Source organism: Helianthus annuus, chromosome 7 (genome assembly GCF_002127325.2).
Source record: "Helianthus annuus cultivar XRQ/B chromosome 7, HanXRQr2.0-SUNRISE, whole genome shotgun sequence".
NCBI classification, from domain to species: domain Eukaryota; kingdom Viridiplantae; phylum Streptophyta; class Magnoliopsida; order Asterales; family Asteraceae; genus Helianthus; species Helianthus annuus.
The window spans coordinates 147167258-147186625 of record NC_035439.2 but is presented as its reverse complement, the minus strand read 5'-3'; the positions used below and the strand labels follow the sequence as shown (position 1 = coordinate 147186625).

At 35.8% G+C, this 19368-nt stretch overlaps 1 protein-coding gene across 1 annotated transcript; it reads left to right on the top strand.

Annotated features, from left to right (window-relative positions):
• Positions 1–16798: 16798 nt before the first annotated feature.
• Positions 16799–19159, top strand: LOC110867217 (LRR receptor-like serine/threonine-protein kinase GSO2). Its single transcript, XM_022116345.1, has one exon. The coding sequence runs from the start codon at positions 16799–16801 to the stop codon at positions 19157–19159; it is 2361 nt and encodes a 786-aa protein (XP_021972037.1).
• The last annotated feature ends 209 nt before the right edge of the window (positions 19160–19368 follow it).

The window sequence follows — 19368 nt, the reverse complement described above, 5'->3', positions numbered from 1 at the left end:
AAGATCCAATCCCGTATCTTCACAAATCCACCAATTACCCGTTGACTTTCGTCTCTCATCTCCCCCTCAATGTAAGAACCCCTATTTCGAGAATCCGATCAGTCACCAACTTGGAAGAGGTACCAAGAAGACTAATCTTCTCTACTCTAACTGGCATACAATAAAGGCTTGACCTTCAACTAGTTGCCAAATGAACAATTTGCTTCATCACGTCAACACTTGATTGAACCTCGAACAAACTTGACAAAACTCAATCATACACTAGCTCTAACTTGCTTCATGTTAAAAACACTTCCCCATCGGTAAGATTAACACTAAGTTAATCTCAAAGATAGTAAACAAGAGCTTGTTTCGATGTAGCACCACGAGCTTTTGATTTACAAAGAAAACAGGAATTTCAAAATTTTTACTCCCCCTTTTTCTTTGTAAACAATACAAAAATCTAAGCAAGTCGTATTCTCTTCACCTCCTCACTTGTTCCGGACAACATAAGTACCATAAAACTTTTCGATAATCCGAAACCGACTTCAAGTTTCCAAACTACACATAATTCTGACTCTTAGTTGGTTATCCGGTACCCCAGGTAACCCGGAATAACTAGAAAAACTCGGAACATGCACAACTCGAAACTTCCGAACAACACAAACTTCTGAATTTAGCTATAAATCCGGTACCCCAGGTAACCCGGAATTCTAGAAAATTCGGAACTCGTAAAACCCGAAAGCTCTTGAAACCTCGGATCAGATCATCTGAGCAGTATTTAGAGTACAAAGGAATTCGAAACAAACAAAATTGGTTTCGAAAGTTGGTTTTGAATAACTCGGAACCGAATTTTACCAAAACTCGGATCTCAAATCGACCAAAAACTTGGACCTGAATGGTTACTAAAACCCGGACCTGAATTTGGACCAAAAACTCGGACCTGAATGGATTTACAGAACTCGGAACTAAACTTGACCAAAACTCGGATACGGTTAAAGAAACTTGGAATTGAACCGAATCTCGGAACTGATTAAAATTCATAACATTCAAGACTCGGACCTGTTTGCATGCAGAGAAAACTCGGAACAAGTAAAGTTACTCGGACAAATACCAAGTAAATTGGACCCTTTACATGCAGAGAAAACTCGAAACAGGTGTAAAATAGAAGATTACAAACTCGGAATATATCCACTATCATTAAAAAACTCGGAAAAAATCCAAGCAAAACCCGGACCTTCTAAACTGATTACTAAAATCCGGACCTGCTAAAACTCGGACCTGAAAGTTGGTATTGAAAACTCAGAGATAAACTAAGAAGAAACTCGGACCAAAATACCTTATACTCGGACCAAGAAAGAAATTTAAACTTGGACAACTATCAAACAGGAAAGAGTTTTAAACTTGGACCAAGAAAGAGTTTAAAACTCGGACAACTAAGAAAGAGTTTTAAACTTGGACCAATAAAGAGTTTAAAACTTGGACAACTAAGAAAGAGTTTTAAACTTGGACCAAGAAAGAGTTTAAAACTCAGACAACTAAGAAAGAGTTTTAAACTTGGACCAAGAAAGAGTTTAAAACTCAGACAACTAAGAAAGTGTTTTAAACTTGGACCAAGAAAGAGTTTAAAAACTCGGAATTAAGCTCAGAAATAAGTCTCCGGACTATCTCCCTAGTGTGACTTCACACTAGTTCACCAAAACCCCGGAAACAACAAACACAGAGTTTTAAAACTCAGACAAGTTTAACACTAAGAAAAACTCGGACAGAGCAATTTTTTGGATCAAACCTCATATCTGCAACAACTTGGAGAACAAAACAACCACGAACAGCTTCATTTTCTTCAACTTTTCTACAAAATCTTCAAGTCTTCAAGATGTTTGGCGGAAACAAACATCAAATCAAGAGCAATGGTGATTCGGATGGCGGTTAGACCATTCCGAATCGGTAACCATGCTCTGATACCACTGTTAAAGAACCGGATCGATGACGAACATCAAACATTGCACTTGATTCAAGACATGAAGAACAAAATATGAACAAAATAGAAATATGTAGAAGATGAATCTCTTTATTAACGAATCAGTCATCACATATTACATACCAAAAGAGTATACATCATCTACAAGCTGGTTTAGATCACTGAGATCTAAACCAAGCTTTCTCTCACTAACACATAGTCTCTCTCTCTCTAGAAATGTGTACACCAGGAGAATCAAGTTGGGAGAGGAGCACTAAGCTCTCTCTGAATTCGTTGCCCTAATCTACACAATACACACATATATATAGGCTAGGGACTAAACCTCGGACCAACCAATTCTCCACCAAAACTCAGACAAAACTAGTCTATACAAACTCTGACTAAACAAAAACTCTTTCTAAACATAAACTCTTTCCAATCATAAACTATTTCCAATCATAAACTCTTTCCAAGCATAAACTCTTTCCAAGCATAAACTCTTTCCAAGCATAAACTCTTTCCAATCATAAACTCTTTCCAAGCATAAACTCTTTCCAATCATAAACTCTTTCCAAGCATAAACTCTTTCCAAACATAAACTCTTTCCAAACCTTGGACTAAGTTTGGGCACTTGTACAATAAAGACCCTAACAATTGGAAGCCATGCACTTTTCACCCAAAGTGCATTAACAACTCCTCCTTGATCAATGCAGGTCTTCATTTGGTCTTGAATTCTTCGTTATGGTTGACTTTAACTTGGACTTCTGCTTTGGTTGACCAGAACTGATAAGCGACAGTTACCCGGCAGGAACTGCACTTACACTTCACTCTTCAGGTATACTCACTCCTTGATCTACACTCACTCCTTGATCTACACTCGCTCTGATACCAATTGTAGGTCCCCTTGATGTATGGATCTTTCACAGAATCGTCTATCTAACCTAGAGTGCGGAATCCTCTAGATCAGATTGTAGCAGAAAACGTGTAGAACAGCAAATCACTTTCAACCGGGTTTCTATTGATTATCAAACAAAACGTATTACAATCAATCAAACCCTAATTCGTCCAAGCTCTAACCCTTACACGAAATTGCTAGAACTCTCACGAAAATCCTCTCACAAACACTGTTTTGGCTGATTAACCTTAACCCTAATGTCTAACCTTGTTTATATAACACAAGGTTCACAACTGGGCTAGGTTAAAGACTCCTGGGCTGCGAATTGGACAGGCCCAATTCGCCCCCCAACACCCAATCCTTTGGGTTTAGTTAGCCCAAACATTACAACTAACTATTACAAAGCTAAACCCGCTAACTGTTTATCGTTTAACTAATTACAAGATATCCAAAGACCAAATCCAAGCTGTTGTCACAAACATGCACCAACAAACTCCCCCTTGACAATAGCTTCATAAAAACTTTGTCTTGAGTCAAAACTTTGTCTTCGGTCTTCTTGCAATCTTCAAGTAGTCTTGCACTGTCTTTGGTCTTTGGATAGCTTCAGCTTCAATAGCTTCTGTCAGCAACAGACTCCCCCTAAGCTGATGCATCCAATCACCAAATCTTCAAACACGTTAGCATTTGAGTAAACTCCAGTTTAGCATTTTCACAGCAATCTTCACACTCTTCAATCTTGTCTGTAATATAGAAAGGAGGTTCTACCATGCATCCATTCAACTCTCATCTTCACACTTCACAGCAACTTCTCAGCAACAAACTGCTTCAATCTGTATACTATAAAACAAACATCTCGAGAAACCATAAGAATTTTTCAACATAAGTTAAATAAATTATTATTTTTCACGAGATTAGTTAAACTGTATGACAGATTAAGCTTTTTTAAAGTCATCAACACGCAAAACATTTTGCTCAACACACAAGAACCTGCAGAAGTTAAAATTTGAACTCACTTACTAACACGGTCTCCCCCTATCAGTAACAATTCCTCCAAGAATAACAGTTTTCCGTACGTTAAGAATTTTAAACAGAAAAAAACACTATTTTTGGATTTTTATATTTTCTGAAAGCAAGTAAATAACAAAAGCAATAAACACTCTATTTTTGTGAGAATCACTGGTAAGAAGATCATATCAGCACAATCAAACTGTTTCACACAATCACATAATTCTTTATTTAATTTTTCGTGAAAAGCAGTTCAAGACGATTACCAGTATGTTTGTCCTCTTAAACAAAATGCATGAACATTTCAAGTACCATTACCATATGATACGTTAAGGTAATTTTAATTACTGATATATTAGCGTGTCCCACAAAAGGATATACCCCCACGATCAAGGTATGCACAAAGATTCATCGTAGTAGGTGAGTATACTGAATTCATCCTTTAAGATATTCTGACTGTGACTAGTTCTGCATATAAACTGTTTTATCATGTTTTAATTGCTTAACAATGAACACCCAAATAAATATTAATCAAATCCTGGAAATAAAAACAGCACACTCTATCATGCAAGTATCTTCCCTACCACATATTTCACAAGTCCAATCCAGAGTTCTGAAATCTTAACTGGGAATAGGTTGAGAAGAGAAAAGAATAGATCTTAGTAGAGATGGTATAATATACAGATCAAATGAGATTTTCTCAGTTTGATATAGGTTTATTGGGTTTCTTTTGGGCACTTGAGGGCCTCTTTCGGGTGTATTAGATCTATAGCGCGACAACGAACAGCTAGGTCAGCATGTATCTGGATGCAGCAGAAGCTGTCGTTGCCTAGCACCTCCAGGTCAGCATATATCTGGATGCAGCAGAGGAGGTACACGACTTTTTTCAGAGAAGATTTCAGAATCAGATCAAAATTGTGTGTATCGGGAAATATACAGACATTCAAATAGAAATGAGCTAATTCCAAGTGACTATCTTTTCTAGGGTCATGTACAATTTTAGTTCTAACAGGCAGACAGCCAAGATATCCCTAGTTGAAACAACAGTATAAAGACCCAAAACTTCAGATTTTGGCAATCTATCAATGCAAGAATTAAGGTCATTAAACCATACACCACTGATGTGTTCCCCACTCATATTCAGTTCATTTAAGTTTATGTCACATTGGTAAGTTGATTATTTCATGCTTTTTGCCTACTGGTAATGAAGCTGCTATCACACTTAAGCAATTTAATTTTATGTTTAGTGTGACAGTCTAACTTGCTGATGTACTATCATTTCTCCTTTTCACACAGTGATAACTCATTTTTGATTTTCTAATTTTTTTTTTATGTTTTTGATTTTTCAATTTTTTTTATTTTTGATTTTTAAGAAAAGCAGTAAACTATTTACAAAAATTCTTATGAAAAACCAGTTATTCAGGATTCCTCATCCCGTTGAGTTCGACTAAGTGTTCAAAGCGAGCCCTGTCAAATGCTTTAGTATAAAGATCTGCCAGGTTATCCTCAGTGTCGACTTAGCACTTTGAACTTCAATTTAAATCATTTTAAAAAAAATATATCAACAATCTCACACCCCTTTTCATGTGCCTGAAGCAGCCAATATCAACATAAGTTGATACTCCTCCTTAGCAGCTCCTGCACACACTAACTTAAGAAATTAGTTAGATTGGGGGACCCAAGCCTTAATGGTCTTGGGTCGTCCAAATTCACCAACAACTGGAACATCCATCCAATATCCATTACTCCTAACTGGAGTCTTGGATCTCTGACCTGTTGGAATTTGATTTTGATTTCCACTAGGCCTTTGGTCCTGAGGGTTCCTATGTGTGTTTGGACAATTTGACCTTTGGAAATTTTGATTTTGAAACCTACTTCTACCATTATCATACCATGAATTCTTGAAAAATTTTGGATGTTGTTGAACATTTGAGTTACAAAAACTCCTATGTTCATTTCTTCTTTGAAAATTTTGATTACAAGAAGTCTGGTATCGATTTTGATATCCGAAATTTTTATCTTGACTTTGAAATCGATTTGATTTACCATTATAATGACTAAATTGTGGAGAAATACTTCTTGGTCTATCAAATCTTTTCGAAGTTGAAGGTTTAGATTGAAATTCAGGTTTCTTTGTCTGACAACTTGATTTTACATTATTGCTTGACCCAACCTGATTCCCTTCTTTCACCACATCAACTTTTTGCTTATCTTTCTTCAAAGGACAACAACTCGCCACGTGCCCTTTGTTGTGACATTTAAAACAGGATCTTTTCTTGTAAATTTTCTTTTTGTTTGATCCCTTTTTAAATGTGTTGGCCTTTTTGTCTTTAGTATCCTCATCCACTTTATGAGGTGTACTGTTAGACCCAACAGATTCTTTCAAAGAAACTGGACTACTTGGCAAGTCCACAGCTATCGGATCCACTACATGTGCAGTGGTTACAAAATCAGTTAGCTCATCTTCAGTTGGCAAAAATGAGTAGTCTTCATTTTCAGAAGGTGAAGCTTTAGTAAACCCCACCCCTGTTTTATCATTACTCCTTTTTAAACCTTTTTGAATTTGAGTTCTGACTAACGAAGAATTCCCAAAATTATGTAACTTCTCCTGAAGTTCTACAATTTTGGCTTGTGCATCAGCCAATTCTGTGCACTTTTCTGAAAGCTCGTTAGTCTTTTCTTTCACAGTTTCACGAGCCAAATCAATGACCTGTAACAGTTCATTGACTTTGCTTGTTAAACTGCTAATTTCCTGTTCATTTGATTTTAGTTTTTCTAAACAGTTTGACTCTCTTTTAATCAAAAGAACATTTAACTCTTTTCGGTTTTCCAAATCAGCTAACAGAATGTTGTTTTGCTCCGATAGTCTGTCAACTTCACCCTGTAGTTCAGTGCAATTATGACACGTATGACTTACAGGTTCGGGTGTTACCTTCACCTCTGTTGTAAGTTCATTCACCCCATTCATGCATTTTGAAACTTCTGCAGCCTTCTTCTCAGCCTTCTGTTCAAGAGCTTTCTTCTTCTCTTCTTTCACAGTAACTGCTTCTTCATCTAACGCACGATCTCCTACACTCTGTCTTGATGAATTCTGATAACGTTTTCGTAAAGCTTCCCACAGATCATAAGAAGTCCCATAGTGCTTGATGGTATGTTTAATTCCCTCAGGCAGGGACATCTTTATCACTGCTAAAGCTTTCTTCTCAGCATCAACCATCAGTTTCTCAGATTCATCCATCTTGTCATAAGAAATCACTTTTGTCCTTCCTTCAACACGACGTGTAGGAGCCATGTATCCATCTATAATACAATACCACATTCTGGTATCTTCGCTCTTCACAACCAACTCAAACTCCTCCTTCCAGACAGCATATTCGTTAACATTTGTAAGCTTTGGCCACTTCTCGACATTGTCCACTTTAATCATCTTTAAACACGTTTTACCGTAACCGTACTGATAAAACCGTACAAAATTTTTCTGAAAATTGTTTTTACCAAATTATACCTTTAGAATCGTCTCGAAAAGACGAATCCAATGATATATAATGTCAAAAACCGAATTCGGGATTTTTTTTTTTTCCTAAAAATCACACGAATCTAACGGCGCAAACGGTTCTGTCAGACGAGTTACGGATCAATTTCTATTTGCAAAACACCGAAAAATTTTCGACGCTTGCCAACTGAAATTCCACCTCTTAATTTTGCTGATAAATTCGCTGAAAACCCAGTTAATTTCGCTGGTTATGTCTTAATTTCGCTGGGCCAGTATTTAAATTTGCTGGACTAGTCTTTGTTCAATTTCGCTGATATTGTTAAATTTGCTGACAAGTTCGCGATTATGACGACTTGTAAAGTCGCCGAAACCGTGCTAATTTCGCTGTGGAAAATTTTCACGGTTACCAAAGTCGCCTTTGGATTTAATTTCGCCGATGATCGAGATATGAAGTCCCAAATTCGCTGGTATATTAATTTCGCTGGTCAGCAAAATTAATCAAATTCGCCAAATCAGTTATGGAAATCCAATCTTTTCGAAATTTTAAAGATCTTATCTTCTCTCCAACACAAATCTGCAAAATCAAAACAGCCAAATATCAGTGATTTTCGAAAATTTTAACAGGAAACAGAACGAAGAACGCGAAGAACACGAAGAACAGTCTTCGAATCTTCAAGTGTTTCCAGCCAAAATCCTTCAAATAATCAACCAAAAACAGTCCTGCAAACCCTAAAACCTGCAAAACAGCAATCAAACAGACCAGAATATCAAAACAGCCAACAAAAATCAAAAATCAGAATCAAACCACACCAAAATTTCGAAAATTTTAAAACCCTAATTGTCAGGTTTCACCAATTTCGAAATTTTTTCTGCAAATCACAATTCTGAACCGAGCAATCAAGAGCCTAATGCTCTGATACCAATTGTAGGTCCCCTTGATGTATGGATCTTTCACAGAATCGTCTATCTAACCTAGAGTGCGGAATCCTCTAGATCAGATTGTAGCAGAAAACGTGTAGAACAGCAAATCACTTTCAACCGGGTTTCCATTGATTATCAAACAAAACGTATTACAATCAATCAAACCCTAATTCGTCCAAGCTCTAACCCTTACACGAAATTGCTAGAACTCTCACGAAAATCCTCTCACAAACACTGTTTTGGCTGATTAACCTTAACCCTAATGTCTAACCTTGTTTATATAACACAAGGTTCACAACTGGGCTAGGTTAAAGACTCCTGGGCTGCGAATTGGACAGGCCCAATTCGCCCCCCAACACCCAATCCTTTGGGTTTAGTTAGCCCAAACATTACAACTAACTATTACAAAGCTAAACCCGCTAACTGTTTATCGTTTAACTAATTACAAGATATCCAAAGACCAAATCCAAGCTGTTGTCACAAACATGCACCAACAGTATACTCACTCCTTGATCTACACTCACTCTGCAGGTATACTCAAAACACCATCTTTGTCTTCTTGCTTTATGCATTCAAGTTCTGTGTGTGTTTTTAATTTGAGGCTCTTTTAATCATGAACAGGAAAGCTGTCTGCAAAAATTTAAACTACCGGAACCTGCTTTATGTATCGGAGGGTACATGTCAAAAAACCTGAATTTTGGCCGCTGATTATGGAACTGGTTGTGGGTTCCGACGAAGATGGTTGTGGATTCCGATGAAGATGGCTGATGATGATTATGGGTTGATTGAAGGCGGCGGATTGGGCATAAGTGGTTGCAGGCGGCGATGGTTTGAAGAAAGGGGCGGCAGGTGGTGGTTACAGGTTGGTTTTAATGGGGGTGTATTGATGGTGATGGTGGTGGAAGAGTACTGATAGAGAGAGAGAGAGAGAGAGAGAGAGAGTGTGTGTGTGAGAGAGTGATTGAATGTGTGTATATTAATAAAATATATTTGTTAAAAGTATCTTGTAAGTATTCTATGCATTAATTGTTGTACCTAGTTGTAAAATGACTAAAATGCCCTTATACTTAACTGACTTAGTTAACAATGTTAGAAATTTGGACTCAAATGGTTAAGAAAAATGATTATAGGGACTCAGGATGTTAAACTTTTTGATCTTGGACTCAAGTGGTTAAAACCACTATAACATAGGGACTCAAAAAGTAATTTTACCGAAAAGTTTTCTTTTATGTTCGTCTATTTTTGCAAATTTTCATGTTTTGAATATTTCTAATATATATGTAACTAGTTAATGCCCCGCCCGCGTTGCGGGGCGATAGCCGAATAATGAGCGAGTGTTAGTCAGCTCATTGATACAAAAAACAATTAAATCGAGTCAACCAATTAAAACAGAACACTTTTATAGTTTTGATAAAAAAACTAAAACAATGGAAATATTATAATTTTTAACTGAGGGAAAGTTGTATTTTTTGACTGGGGTAAAATCGTAATTTGCCAAAAGCTAAAGTAATGGCAGTACTGTAAATTTGAACCAGGGGCAAAATTGTAAATTTTCACAGGGGCAAATTCTTAATTTTGAACTAAGGGCACAATCGTATTTTTAAGCTGGAGGCAAAAGCACAATTTTATTTTGAACCGAGGGCAAAATCGTAATTTTGAGTTGGGGGCAAAAACATAATTTTATTTTAAACTGGGGAAAAAACGTAATTTTTAATTGAGAGCGAAATCACAATTTTTTAAACGGGAAAAATCACATTTTTGAACAGAGGGCAAAATCGTAATTTTAGCTGGGGGGAAAAAACAAAATTTTATTTTGAACCGGGGGCGAAAAGGTAATTCTGAGCTGAGGGCAAAACCGCAACTTTATATTGAATGGAGGGAAAAATCGTAATTTTGAGATCGGGACAAAACGTAACTTTATTTTGAGCTGGGGGCAAAACCGTAATTTTAAAGAGGGATAAAAACGTGATTTTAGAATGGATATAAAATAATAAACTGGTTGGTCCAATGGGAGAGTGCCAGGCAAAGTCGTAATTTTGAATTGAGGGCAAGAGCGTAATTTTGAGATGGGGACAAAAAGCGTAATTTTATTCTGAGCTGGGGGCAAAAACGTAACTTTATAATGGGTATAAAACAATAAACGCGATGGTCCAATGGGAGAGTGCCAGGCAAAGTCGTAATTTTGAATTGAGGGCAAGAGCGTAATTTTGAGATGGGGACAAAAAGCGTAATTTTATTTGAGCTATGGGCAAAAACGTAATTTTGTAATGGATATAAAACAATAAACGCGTTGGTCTAATGGGGAAGTGTCTGGCAGCTGCTTGGCACTATTCCCCCAGCTTATAAATGTATACGTAGGATAACTAGGTGATGCACCTCGCCCGCGTTGCGGGGCGATGTCCGAATTATTCTCAACCAATTAAAAAAAATACTATAGTTTTGCTAGAAATAAAAAGTAAAAAGAGTGTTAATTAGGCAGCTTTTTGATACGATTTTTAGTTGGGGCAAAGTCATATTTTTATTTTTACTTGGCGGAAAAATCAAATTTTTTGGAGGGTAAAATCCTAATTTTTAGCTAGGGCAAAACCATAATTTTATTTTGCACTGGGGGAAAAACGTAATTTTAAATTGAGGGTGATATCGTAATTTTGAACAGAGGGGGAATTCGTAAATTTTAGCTGGGGGCAAAAGCATAAATTTATTTTGAACTGGGGGCAAATACATAAAACTGTGGGCAAAACCGTAATGTTAAAGTAGGTATAAAATAATAACGTGGTGTAAATTCGTAATTTTAAGCCGGGGGGAAAAACAAAATTTTATTTTGAACTGGGTAAAAGCGTATTTTTTTTTTACCAAGGGCAAAATCGTATTTTTTAGCTCGGGGCAAAAGGGTAAATGTATTTTGAAGTTGAGACAAAACCATATTTTTTAACGGGGGGCAAAAACGTAGTTTTAAAGTGAATATAAAATATTAAACTGGGTGTTCCAATAGGTATTGCTAGCCGCCCATTTGAACCAATGGGAGAGAAACACTATTGCAGGACGAAAACGTAATTTTAAAGTGTATATAAAATAATAAAATGGTTGGTCCAATAAGGGAGAGACGGCCACCTATTTCAACCAATGGTAAGGTGATACCTATTTTGTGAAAGAAAAAAATAGAAAGATAAAGCTAGCCGCCACCCCTAGCCAACCATATGCTTTTCCTGTTACCGGCTGACATCATCAAACTTAGGATTGTATATGTTGGAAATGGAAATTGCAACGGTTGTCATGTGAATTGGTTGCATAATTACTTTTTAATAGATGAATAGCTTATATAATTTAGAAAAGGGTGCAATTGGTTAAATTATGAAGTTGGTTCCTACGCTAGCACGCTTTAATACTTATGGATAGAATCTCTTTCTAAAACCCTAATCGTTGATCAGTCGTATGGATAAATCGGAAAGTCCAAATTACGATGAAACTATGGAACTACTAGTTGTTTTATAATCTTAAAAGATTATATGTGAAATCTATATTGGATTGTATGATTTTATGTTGAACTATATATATGGTAGTATAAATCTGAGGTAGTTGTTTTGCAAAGATATGCAAGTATTAGCAAGTTGAATGATTATTGATGATTATTGTTTGGAACGTGATATGTTGAAAGAAAAGGGGTTCCTTAGAATCTTTATGGTTGTAATTTAAAAGAAACAGTCAAAAACAACTACACACAACACAAATTGTGTACATGAAACATATCGAGATACGAGTTAATATGTGTACATGAAAGTGAATTCTAAATGGATTGATTACTTGTGTTTATGTGTAATATATTAAGAATATATATTTAATAAAATTTATATATAACAATCACCAACGGATCATCGAGTCAAACCTATTTCAAATAATAACATCTTATCATGTCTAGTGAGTTGGGTATACACTTGCAAGATATACATACGCTATAGACAACAAGGTGTCCGATATGTGTCCGGTTGGTCGTGCTTGCTTTCTTTTGGGATTTTGTGTCGCTAGAGTTTACATACGGATTTCAAGATGAGTAATCACGACCCCTCTTTTACTGTTTACTAAATTTGGGGGAAAAACATACGGTTTTATACGAAATGATTTACACTTGCATGTTAGTTTATTCTAGTTGTACCTATTATATGAATACGAGTATTATGATTATCGATTGTTTTCGAGAGCTCAGGAAAGCCCTCGTGTTTAATGAACTGTAACCCTTACTATGGACTTAGCCATGGAATATCGCGAATCCTATAGGGTTGACGCCCCACCTTTGGTTAGTAGCGCTAATCCGGTTAAGACAAAGGTGTTCAAAATTTCCAAAACGATTATATTGTAATGGGATACGATAGGATGAGGCATTCTCAGTCAAGGTTAAGGTTGGTTATGGGCTCATATTGTCACACTGGTCATAGTCCTTGCTAGACTTTGATTTGGTCATTCACGAATAACACTTTTTTCATGCAAACGGATGTCAAAACACTGTTTATGTTTAATTTACTTATCGATCTAAACTATGTTCCTCACAAACATTATGTTGGCGATTGTTAGTATGCATGTATGACTGTTAGCTGTGAAAACCTTTCATTTACATCGCCAATGATTCCTCCTTTTGCGGTGTGTCACAAGCGATACTTATTTTTATGTACGTTTTTAGTTAGTCTACGTTTTGACGTACAAGTTATTGTACGTTTTGACGTCGCTAAGTCTTGATACAAATGTAAGGGCGGGGTGGTGTTTAGGTGGCCCCCACTAAACGAACCAACCTGGTCTCGTTTCATTTCTTTTATATGGTATAAATTCGATTTACTTTACTTTTTGATTCAACAGCAATGCTTATATAGGTTATACTGAGTTATATCGGATACGTCAAAACATGTGTTTCTTATGGTTGTCACATTACATAACGTTTGCAATAATCCCATTTAATAGTTGCAATGTACCTGTGTCGCAATACGCGCAGGCCTTATTACTAGTTCTATCTAATCTAACAATAAATATATCATATATAATAATTTTTAAAACTATGTCAAAAAGTAATCCAACTAATGTTTCATAATTTTAATGGTGCTTCCAATGACACGAATATCATTTTTAGCGGTGTTCACGGCTTGGTTTAAAACTGTGGAACTATGCAAACTGGTCATAGGTTTGGTTATACCGTCCAAACCAGCTATCGATTTTGTTTCATGATCGGTTTTTTCTTAACCTTAAGTTAGTCGGATAAAAAAAGTTCAAAATATAGTGAACGATTTGGTTTACAGTTTATACCCAAAACTGGCGATTTCGGTCGGCCGGTTTAAAAAAATTCAAACCGTAGTGAACGCGTGAGTTTACAGTTTATACCCAAAACCAACCATAAAAAACTGAACTGGATGGTAAAATTAAATTATATTTTTATTTTTTAAAAACTGTTTATTTTCAAATATTTAACTATTTATATTTCTATTTTATATTATGTTTAATTAAATTAAATTGGGTCTTAATTTTTAATAGAAATGTAATTGGAGCCCACATATTAAACCTATCTAACATTTATTCTAACCTATTTCCTCTTTATAATTTATCAAAAATTGTATGTGAGCAGGTTTTACTATTCAATTTTGAGTGTCATTGACTGTTGGAGTTTGTAGATCAACTAGTGGGTTACACCCGCGCTACGCAACGTGGTGACCCGGTTTATAACAAATTCTACGTGGAAATGTAGACGCAACAGTATCCCGGGAATTCGTTTTGTATTGATGTGGTTTATTACGTAACCAATACTCGCTATAGAAATAATAAAGTCATATGATCAAAAGGATATTAGACGTTTCTTACATCTACAAAAAAAACAATAAAAACGAATACCGGTACTGACGTTGTTCGGTTGGTATCGGTCTGGTTTGTTTTGTTATATATACAATAAAAGAACATTGACACATGTTTCACATTGACCAAAAATCATAAAAAAATGACGATGTTGTTCGAATGGAATTGAAGTGGAACTCATATTGTTGTGAAGGTATCCGTTAGTACTTAGTACCAACACTCGTTATAGCTTACAATATAAGAAAGATACTCCATTCCATTGCGTATACAACTCTACTTTCAACAAAATTTCTCAAATTAAAAAAATTATATTTACATGTATGGTATAAAAATATCATTTATCATTACAACTTAATTTAAATTTTTAGACAAATTGGTTTAGAAAAAAAAACCACTAAAGCAACATGTATAACTCATATATGCACAAAGTTGTTGCAAAATAATAGTATATAAATGGGTGGATGTCATTTGGCATGCACTATTTTATATGTTATTTTTTTATATTTATACTTACAAGTCTTAAAGCTATGTAACCTCTATTGCATATATAACTTTATGTTATCTTGTTTGACTATTTCTAAAATATAAAATATTCCCTTAAAGTATCAGTATAAAGACATGTTTGGCTAAGATTATTTAACCTAAAAATGACTTTTTATGAAAATGACTTATTAACTTATGACATTTTGAAAATGAGTTTTTAAAAAAGTGTTTGGATTAACTTATAGGGTGTGAAAAGCCAATAAGTCAATAAGTTATTTTTTAAAAAGTGTTTGGCTTAGCTTATTGATGTAAAAAGACTAAAAGGGCTCAAAAAGTCACATCATCCTAACTTCTCAAAAATGACTTTTTCTTCTTTACAAAAAGTCATTTTGAAAAGTTCTTTTAGGTTTAGGTTTGCCAAACACAAAATCTCCTTATTAGCTTTTTGAAAAAGCTAATAAGTCAATAAGTTGGTTCAAAAAGCTTAGCCAAACATGCCCTAAGTACCATACAACTCTTATGGTTTACTTTTAGTTTTAATAAACCCTAGTAGTATTATTTTATAATTTATCAAAATTTTTATGTGAGTAGATTTCACTATTAAATTTTGAGTGTTTTCATTGGCTGTTAGAGTTTGTAGGCCAATGGGTGGATGCCATTTGGCATCCACTATTTTATTTATTATATTCATACTTACAAGTCTTAAAGCAATGTGTACAAGACTCTATTGCATATATTTATGTTATCTTCCATTTGATTATTTCTAAAATTATTCCCTTAAAGTATTAGTAGATGTACCATATAACCCTTATGGTTTACTTTTAGTTTTAATAAACCCTATACTTGTTTAACTACTATTATTAATAATATTATTTTATAAATTCAAATCCGATTCACTTGCGAGTTCACACGCCGCAACGCAAATGTGTTGTTTGTGTTTTACGTCTAATTTTTGTACGGTTTAACGATACTGGCACAACGCGCTACACTTTTTTACAAAAGATTCAAGTATTTTCAAAGTCTTTGTTACAATGCATGGAATTCTTTTTCCATTTTACGTTTTGATATAAATTTTGCGGTTCAACGTTTTTAGGTCAATTTTTTTATTCGGTATAACAATCTCACCACAACAACGCGGTTCTTAACTACTAGTTTCTTTAAATTCTCGCTACTTTCATCCAACTTCAAACCTTAATGTTTCTCTGTTAACCTTTTTCTATTGTTGATCTTTTTTCTTATATCTTGAATGGCTATCAAACAAATGAAGAAAGTTTTACAGTTATTTATTTTACTTTGAGTCTGATATCTATATGAAGGCTGGTTTAATAATTAAATATAGTTTGCACTTACAAAATTGTTATCTTGTATTTATCTTGTGGGTCAAAATATACTAGAAAGTTTATTTCGGTAAATATATGGGAACATTGTGCACCCCCCCCCCCACCCACCCTTATAATTTGTTTAATGTTTTTTTAAAGTGATTGTGAGTGAATGAGAGAGAAAATGTAATGATAAAGGTATAAAAAATATTATTTAATTGAAAATGAGAGAGAGAGAAAATAGTGATTTTTATTGTAATCACATGGATGGAATGGATGAGGATAAAGAATTGATTGTGATCTTTAAACTATGTGCAAGGAGGTTATTCATGGTGTTATGATTGTGACTAGTTGGTGCATATGGCTTGCTAGGAATGACAAGCACTTCTCGAATCTTAATGTTTGTCCGGAGGTGATTATTCAAAACATTAAATCTCTCGGGTTTCAATTGTATAGGAACCAGTCTACAAATAGGTCGTTAAGTTAGGAAAATTGGTGTAAATTTGATTTGATGTAGTTTTCTGTTTCAGCCTCCCTCTTCGGGTTTTGCGTTCGTGAATAATATTTACCTTTAAAAAAATTTGCAAGGAAAGTCTAAGTCAACAGGTGTAGACCATAATTTGAGAGCTACTATTCCCCAGGAAAAGCCAAGTCAACAAGTCTTTGGTTATAACCTTTATCAGACGCATGGAAATTGTGAAGCCAATTACATCCACGTATTCCTTAACGTAGACAAAGGTACTGACTATTTTCCACAAGGCGCCCTAAACTTTAATGGTTGGAACGCCACAATCACCATGCCCATTGAAAAGAAAGTTCCAAGCTTTTACTTGGTCAAGTTAACTATTGACACTCCTCTCTGTATAAGTATATGGTCGCAAAAACATAGAAAGATACCATAAAATTCATTACCAAAAATGAGTGCCAAATGGTTGCTTTTCTTGCGATCATTTCTCTTCGCCATCCTGACACACCTTGCAGCATTTTCCACACCCATTCACAAAGCACCAGCACTGAACCGCACCAACGTTGATCGTCTAGCATTTCTTGCTATTAAATCCATGATTAAAGGTGACCCACAAGGTCTCCTGACCTCATGGAACCATTCCAGCACTAATTTCTGCCAATGGCAAGGTGTTACATGTAGCCTTCACCACCAAAGAGTCACCCACTTGAACATCTCACATGGAGGCCTAATTGGTACGTTGTCTCCTTCCATCGGAAATCTTAGCTTTCTCAGGGTTATTCAGTTTTCTTACAACTCATTTTCTGGTGAAATTCCACCTGAAATTGGTCGTCTCTTTAGATTACGACAACTACGTCTTCGTTACAACGCTTTCACGGGAATCATTCCGGCCACTATCGTGAATTGCTCCAACCTCGAAGTCCTTCATTTGGCTACTAATAATCTGGTCGGCAAGATCCCTGATGGAATTGGTTCATTGTCCATGCTAAGTATATTCAGCCTGCACGATAACATTCTACAAGGCGGGATTCCACCTGAAATTGGCAGTCTTTTTAGATTACAAGAACTATGGCTTTATAACAACTCTTTCACGGGAAGCATACCAGCCACCATAACGAATTGCTCCAACCTCCAGATCCTTCAGTTGGGTAACAATAGTCTGACTGGCAAGATCCCAGATGGGATTGGTTCATTGTCCATGCTAAGCATCCTCGACCTTGACGACAACATTCTACAAGGCGGGATTCCACCTGAAATTGGCGGTCTTTTAACATTACAAGAACTATATCTTTTTAAAAACTCTTTCACGGGAAACATTCCGGCCACCATAACGAATTGCTCCAACCTCCAAGTCCTTAACTTGGGTAGCAATAATCTGGTCGGCAAGATCCCCGATTGGATTGGTTCATTGTCCATGCTAAGCACACTCGACCTTCGTTACAACTCTTTCATGGGAAACATTCCGGCCACCATAACGAATTGCTCCAACCTTCAAGTCCTTATCTTGGTTAACAATAATCTGGTCGGCAAGATCCATGGAAATATATTGTCCATCCCTCCTACAGTTCATTGGCTCGACTTAAGTGTTAATAATTTTGGGGGGAAATTACCTTCTCTCACAAACAGTTCATCTTTAATATATTTGGACCTATCAGATAACAACTTTGTGGGATCATTACATAATTTGGTTTGTTCCAATGGTGTGAAGAAGACCGGAGTTTTTGATTTGGGAAATAATAAGTTATCGGGTGTTATTCCAGAGTGTTGGGAGAAGTGGTCGAGCTTGGTAAGCTTATGGTTAAGTGATAATTATTTGTCAGGTGAGATTCCAAGAACATTGGGGTCTATACCTTTGTTGCAATTTTTAGCCATAAGTGGGAACAAGATTTCAGGAGGATTACCTTCTTCCCTATTGAATTTGTCATACTTAAAGGTCCTTGACCTTGGAAGAAATAATCTCGCAGGAATCATTCCACCATGGATTGGAATAAAACTCACTATGTTGAAAATTCTCAATCTTAGATCCAACAATTTTTACGGAAATACTCCTAACCAGCTATGTTATCTTTCACATGTTCAAGTATTGGATCTTGCTCATAATAACCTCTCAGGAAATATTCCTAGATGCTTCAACAACTTTAGTGTGCTTTCCGGCATAGAAACTAATTTAGAGGTTCAATTTTTATTCTATATTGACGGTAGCTCTGTTATTGTTGGTGATTCATTGGTGATGAAGGGACACGAAGCCATTTACGGATCTTTTCTAGGGCTAGTCATGCTTTTGGACCTTTCGAGCAACAAGTTTTCAGGGCAGATCCCTAGTGAGCTTACGACCCTCCACAAGTTAAAATCATTGAATTTATCAAGAAATCAATTGACAGGAGAGATCCCGAATAAGATAGGAGACATGAAATCACTTGAGTCTTTTGATTTATCAGTAAACAATCTTTCTGGGGAACTTCCTATAAGTTTGTCAGAGTTAAATTTCTTGGGTACCTTTAATGTGTCCTACAACAATTTGATAGGAAGAGTTCCAACATGTACTCAAATTCAGAGCTTCAATGAGTCCAGCTTCTTTGGAAACAAACTTTGTGGAGCTCCACTAACTAATGATTGTGTACATGTTGACAAAACTAATACAACAAGCGACCAAAAAGAAGACGGTGGATCACACAAAGTAGATTGGGGGTTGATTATTAGCATAGCGCTTGGATTTATTATCGGGTTTTGGGGCATTGTGGTTTCATTAATGCTCAATAGATCATGGAGAATCACATATTTCCGTCTCTTGAGGAAATTGATCAAGGTATAAGGTTTATGATGTTATGCATAAGTATTATTGTGATATGTTTTCTAAGTGACCATAGAACAGCAGCTCCTGGGTCACTTGGTGTAGTTCCCCTGCAATCTGCTTTTCATAAAACTTATGTTTATTGTTGTGTTTTTGTTCGGTTCTCATAGGGTTGTTAAACCAGCTTCCCGCTGCTCCTTTATCTAATAATCATATATCATCGTGCCAAT